This window comes from Ictidomys tridecemlineatus, chromosome 6 (genome assembly GCF_052094955.1).
Source record: "Ictidomys tridecemlineatus isolate mIctTri1 chromosome 6, mIctTri1.hap1, whole genome shotgun sequence".
NCBI lineage: Eukaryota > Metazoa > Chordata > Mammalia > Rodentia > Sciuridae > Ictidomys > Ictidomys tridecemlineatus.
The window spans coordinates 251,226-257,361 of record NC_135482.1 but is presented as its reverse complement, the minus strand read 5'-3'; the positions used below and the strand labels follow the sequence as shown (position 1 = coordinate 257,361).

The following is a 6,136-nucleotide window of genomic DNA, read 5'->3' as shown; positions in this document are numbered from 1 at the left end:
GCTCTGGCTAGGGGGCTCTGGGTCCATCCAGGTCCATCCCTGCAGATTGGCAGGGAGCCAAGGAACAGCCAGGAGGCTCTGGACTGTTCTGCTGATGGTGGAGAAGGCCTTTCCCCTTCCAGTCCTACTGCGGGTAGCCTCTCCCATCCACCACAGCTGGCTGCACCCAGGGTGCTGAAAGGCTGGGTCAAGGGCTAGGGGAAATTTGTGTGTGTGTGTGGGGGGTGGCCAGGGGGTGGGGGCCTGGGCCAACGGGGCGGGAAAAGAGCAGGGCAGGAAGGCGGTGGAGACGCCAGGGGTGGACAGCCCTAGTTTCCTCTCCTGAGGTAAGCCGCAGGAAGCCCAGCCCTCCAGCTTCCCAAGGTGCTTCCTGCAGATAAGGGAGACTCCTGGGCCCCTTCCTGCTCCCTGCTCCCAGCCCCCTCCTCCCATCCTGTCTCCACACCAGGGGATCCTCAACTGCAGCACTCAGGCCACACCAGTGGCCTTGGGAGGGGCCTGCTAGGGCTTCACTTCCCTGTCAGGGAGGGTCCATCCAGGCTGGAGGGCAGGCAGACCCACAGACAGCGCTGGAGTCTCAGCTCGGCCGGTCACTGGTGTCCTGGGGAGGTAGAGCTTTCCTCAGAGGGCAGCGGAGAGGAGCAGGGAGCCCGTGGTCCCGGGGAAGAGATCCCTCCTCTGGCGGGGTTGGTGAGAACCCCCTGCCTGGCTCAGCTAGTGCTTTTTGATGGGGCAGGGGGAGTTAGGTGGATCTGTGGAGAATGGGGGCTTCCTTTGGGGTTTTCAATCACTCTTCTGTGTGGTGCCAGGGTATTTCTCAGATGGCCCAGTTTGCCACGGAGAGGGATAGGGAGGTTTTCGGTGTTCGGTGGGACTGGGCAGTCCAAGGTTATTCCTGGGAGCTCCAGAGTAACCAGCTTTGTGAGGGATCCAGGGCTGCTAGTGGAGAAAGTGGGGGAGGCTGGTGCTTAGGGGCTGTTTTCCACCAGAGGCAGAGGGCTTCCAGCCAGGCTGTTCCTGAAGGTGATCCAGTGGGTGCGTCAGGGGGTGAGTGGATCACTGCGGAGTCGGGGGCTTTTTTTTGGGGGGGGGGTGTCGGTGCACGTTTGCAAGGCAGGAATGGTCTCCAGGACCCAGGGCTGCTCGGTCCTCGGTCCTCGGGGATGCGCGAAGCGCTGGGGGCCTGGGCATTTCCGCGGCTGTGCTGTGCGAGGCCGGGGCTGGCACGCGCCACGCGGGCGGCGCCTGAGCTAGTTTCCTCGCTGCGCTCCCCTCCTCCGCCCACTCGGCCCTCCTCCCGCGTTGCCACGACAACGCGCGAAACTAAAATTCACTTCCCCGTCGCAGGTGGAGACTAGTGGCGCCCCCTCCCCTAAGCCCTTCTTGCAGGTCGCGCCCCCACCCTCCCGTCGCTAAGGTGACGGGGAAGGGGCGCCTGGCGACGGAGGGGGCGGCCGCAGATGGGGACCTGGGGGCCACAGTGAAGTCCCAAACTCCATCGCGGGGTGCCGCGGGACCCCGCTGGGCGCGGTCCGAAGGCTGATGCGGGGGATTCTTCCCGCGGGGCCGACTAGAGCCTACCCCGCTACCAGTCGATCCCATCGCTGGGGCAGGGTTGACCCCCCTAGTCCCCTCGGGGCCTGGAGTGGGGGTCGGCAGAGTGCAGAGAGGTCGCCATCCCGGAGGAATAATTCTCCTTGTTTCTTCCCCTGCCTGGCCTGTGGTCCTGCCCCGACGCGGCCCCCACCCAGCTCCAAGACCCTCTGCCGTCCCTCGCCCGGTGGTCCGCGACGCTCGCCCGCAGCGGAAGCGCGGCGTGGCCCTCGCCGCTCAGTCACTCCCCCGCGAGGGCTAGGGCGCCTACATCCCGGAGCGGCCCCTGGCCCCCGCCCCACGTCCGGACCCCCGCCCTCCTAGCCGACTGCCCCAGCGCGCGCGGGACCCGGAGAGAACCCCTGCGCTAGGTCCGGGGCCTCCCGCCCCCGCCGCCGGCGCGGCCCCCTCGCCACCCCCGCCTCGCTCCCGGCTCAGGCCCCCTCCCCCCGCCGCCCCCGCCCCCGGGGAAGGCAGGCGCCGAGCGGAGCCGGGGCCGATGCAGCTGAGCCGCGCCGCCGCCGCCGCCGCTGCCGCGGAGCTCCCGGAGCCGCTGTCCCCTGAGCCGGCCCCGGCCCCGGCCCCCCCCGGCCCCCTCCCGCGCAGCGCGGCCGGCGGGGCTCCGGCGGGGGGCCAGGGGGGGCCGGGGCGCCGCGCGGAGTCCCCGTGCGCCCGTCTCCCGGCCGTGGGTAGCCCCGGCGCCGGCGCGGGGATGGACGGCCCCGGGGCCAGCGCTGTGGTCGTGCGCGTCGGCATCCCGGACCTGCAGCAGACGGTGAGCCCCCGAGACCCCGTCGCGCCCCTAGTGGCTCGATCGCAATGCCCCCGCCGGGCGCGCCCAGCGCCCAGGACCCCCGGCCGCGGCTACTCACCCCTCCCCCGCCGCCTCCACGGGACCCTCCCCATCTCTGGGTGGGGGCGGGGCCCGGGGAAGCCCAACCCCGGGGCGGGGCCTCGGCCGCAGTGCGCGGAGGCGCGGGTCTCGGCTCCGCTCCGAGCCTCGGGCTCCCTCCGGCGGGGCGCGGCGCGCGGCGCCCTGCGCGGGACCGGCGGGGCGAGTGGGTCCCTGCTCACGATCCCGCTCCGCCGCAGAAGTGTCTGCGCCTGGACCCGACCGCACCCGTGTGGGCCGCCAAGCAGCGCGTGCTCTGCGCCCTCAACCACAGCCTGCAGGACGCGCTCAACTACGGGCTCTTCCAGCCGCCCTCCAGGGGACGTGCCGGCAAGTTCCTGGATGAGGAACGGCTCCTGCAAGAGTACCCTCCCAACCTGGACACGCCCCTGCCCTACCTGGAGGTGTCGAGCGGGCCCGGGGCGGGGGTGGGGAGGCGGTCAGGGTGCGACCCCCAGCGCCGTGGCAGGAGTGGTGAAGGGCACAGCAGTGAGAAACACGCGGGGAATGAATTGGAATGGTAGCAGTGCGCTGTGAGCGGTGTGTGCAATGGGCAGTGGGCAGTGTGAGCAGCTTCGTGCGGGATAAGCAGTGTTGCAGTGTGGGCAGGGAAACTAGTGTGGACAGTGTATGTGGTGCGTGCAGCAAGCCGTGTGTGGAGTACACAGTGAGCAGTGTGCAGCACATGCAGTCAGCGCGCGCGTGGTGTGAGCAGTTTGAACAGCATGTGCAGTGGAGCATCCAGTATTGCTCCGCAGTGAGGAGTGTGAGAAGTGAGTGTCCCGGGGGCTGGGGGTGTGAACACCGTTATCTGTGTGCAGTTTGTTCCCTGCCCTCCACTGCGAGGTCTTCTGAAGTGGACCTGAGTGTACTCTGCTCAGTCATGACGTAAAGGTGCCTTTCCAGGAAGGGGGGTGGTACAGAGACTGAGTCATGATAGTGAAGTCTGGTAGTTTGGGAAAGGGGGAGGATGACAACCTCAATGGGCACTGAATTAAGAGGGTAGCTGAGGTCAAGGTTGACCTGACTTTCATGGTGACATAGGGAAGTCGGAGAGGGGTTAGAGAGGGGATATCTAGGAAGGTAAGGCTGGTAGCCGATGTTGGGAGAGGAGTGGGATTTCCCAGGGAATATTGGGGATGAGAATGAGGCAGGGTAGGAGCCTGCCACTTAAGATGGCTAGGTACTTGCCTTCCATGGTGCCACATGCCACGTTCAGTGTGCTGGGTACGTGACAGCTGTCAGCTGTGTGTCCACCATGATAGTGTGTGCCTGGGTCTTTCATGGCTGTTAAGTGGCAGGGCCCTTGACAGATGTGTATAGGAGGGCTCTGTGATGGTGAGCACTGTGTGTGTGTGTGTGTGTGTGTGTGAGTGCAGATGATGGTGGTCGCCACTTTCTTCACTGGGGTGGGTACCTTTTCTCCACCTTTTCTTTATCTGAGCAGTTTCGATACAAGCGGCGTGTTTATGCCCAGAACCTCATTGATGACAAGCAGTTTGCAAAGCTGCACACAAAGGTAAAGATATCATTATGGGAAGGGGACCCCATGGCCACTGTCCCCACCTCTAGCTGGGGGCTGACCCACTGATCCCCCCTCCCCTCCCCCCAAGGCCCATTCTGTTGTCAGAGGTCCAGATGTGGGTTTTGGAGCTACTGGAAGGCTGGGTACAGATTCCAGGACCATGGCCAGAGATGGCTAGTCCTGTATTGGCTCCAGTCAGATCAGACTCTTGTCACCCCCTGGCCTGGTGGGTGGAGTGTCCTGTGAGAGGCAAAGAAGACAAGCATCTGATGTGTTGATTGTTGGGGACAAGAGGCCCAGTGCTTATTACCACCTGGTGCTGAGAAGTGTTGTAATTAGGCATCTCAAGGATGCTCTCCCTAGAGGGACTCTCGTTACTCTATTTCATGTGAGCAGACTGCATGGCAGAGGGGTCAAGTCACCTACTTGTGACTGTGCAGCCAAAAGCTGGGCCCAGATCTGTCTGACTCTGCCCTGTTCCTGGCTCACGCATGAGGTGTCTGTATTGTTGGGTGTCACCTCCAGGGGGTCCTGATCTTATGAAACTTGGGGGCCTTGCACTACTTCCTCTGAATGTGCTGGGGGAAAGATGGGTGTCTTGGCCTCCCACATGGGCAGATTCCTTGACCCCTCACCCCAGCTCTGTGGCCTAGTGGGTGTTTGTTTGCTGGACACTTGCTAGATGGACCTGGAGCCGAGGTTAGGGTCCCTGTGCCTTATGACTCCACTCATGACCCCAGATTTTCAGGCTTCTGAACCAGGCATTTCTGCTGTCCAGGGCAGGTGGTGGTCAGTGGCTCTGGCTCTGTGGCTAGGCAGGCATCATGTAAGAAGATCCTACTTTCCTCCATTGCTCCTCTGTGATTCTGTCACTGAGGCCACTGCCCCATATTGGCTTTCTCCTGACTCCTTCCCAGTGACCGATAGAACACTAGTGTCTGTTCCTTAGTGAGTCTTGCTTGCTTTGGGAATGCACTTGAACTCCTCACCGCAGCCCTGTGTCCTGCTCTGGGGTTCCCCTGGCCTTGTACTCCCCTTCCAGCCCTGGGGCTGGCTGAGGTCTCTCCCCTGAGCCTTTGCACAGACCCTTCCCTTGGCTGGAGTAGCCTTCCTCCAGTTTTATCGTCCCAACCCATGGCAGTGTCCCTAGCTGCCCCCTCCTGCCCCTGCTGCATGCTGAGTGTTCAGAGGCCCTGGGCCTTTTGTGTGGTGTCCCTGCCATGTGGGCTCATGTTGAGCACACTGACTCAGGCCTGGGAAAATGAATAAAAGGTGGCCCCCAGGGTCAGCCAGGGGGTGAGCTGGCCAGCAAGGACTAGAGAAGAAGTCTTGGGAATGACGAGCATTTGGGTTGCCATAGGGCTAGCTCAGGGCTCTACTAGTCTGGAGCTAGGAGACAGAGCCAGGACAGTGACTGAGGTTGAGGATGTGAACTTGCTTGGGCATGGCTGTGGCAAGGCTGGCTGAGCTGATTGCTGTGGGAGGGTTTGGGTATCAGGACTCAGGGCAGGGCTTTGAGTGGCACCATGGGCTCAGCCAAGCTGGAATCGTAGCTGAGGCCTGGTGTAGGGCTGAGGGTGGACAAGCTGGGTGACAGGTCAGACTGCTGGGGGTGGTGCATCTGGTAGCCTGAGGCTTACTGGAGAAAATGTGGGGTTGGGGGTCAGATGGCTGTGGTCATCTGAGACAGTTGGTATTCCAGGCAAACCTGAAGAAATTCATGGACTATGTCCAGCTGCACAGCACAGACAAGGTGGCCCGTCTTCTGGACAAGGGGCTAGACCCCAATTTCCATGACCCTGATTCAGGAGGTAAGAAGCAGAGCAGGGAGGGACTGCCCTTTGAGTGGCTAGGACCCTAACTTTCATCTGTCCCTTGAACCCAGAGTGCCCTCTGAGCCTTGCGGCCCAGTTAGACAATGCCACGGACCTGCTGAAGGTGCTGAGGAATGGTGGTGCTCACCTGGACTTCCGCACTCGAGATGGGCTAACTGCCGTGCACTGTGCCACCCGGCAGCGGAATGCAGGGGCATTGACGGTCAGTTGAGGGCCATGGGTGGAGGAGCACATGGCCTGGTGGGGCTGGAGGAAGCCAGGCCTGGCATGAACACTGAGCTGCCTCACTCT

At 63.0% G+C, this 6,136-nt stretch overlaps 1 protein-coding gene across 9 annotated transcripts in view; it reads left to right on the top strand.

Moving 5' to 3' along the window:
• The first annotated feature begins 488 nt into the window (after positions 1-488).
• Shank3 (SH3 and multiple ankyrin repeat domains 3) overlaps positions 489-6,136 on the top strand; it is a 59,618-nt gene continuing 53,970 nt past the window's right edge. For 3 of the 9 annotated variants that reach the window (XM_078052465.1, XM_078052466.1, XM_078052467.1), the window contains exons 1-7: positions 512-686; positions 990-1,047; positions 1,752-2,368; positions 2,686-2,889; positions 3,933-4,004; positions 5,713-5,821; positions 5,896-6,047. In XM_078052465.1, the coding sequence (XP_077908591.1) occupies positions 2,093-2,368; positions 2,686-2,889; positions 3,933-4,004; positions 5,713-5,821; positions 5,896-6,047 (813 nt within the window). In that variant the 5' untranslated portion in view covers positions 512-686; positions 990-1,047; positions 1,752-2,092. Of the gene's footprint in view, positions 691-989; positions 1,048-1,751; positions 2,369-2,685; positions 2,890-3,932; positions 4,005-5,712; positions 5,822-5,895; positions 6,048-6,136 lie in introns of all 9 variants that reach the window. The other 6 variants (XM_078052464.1, XM_078052463.1, XM_078052462.1 and 3 more) reach the window with 4 other exon arrangements.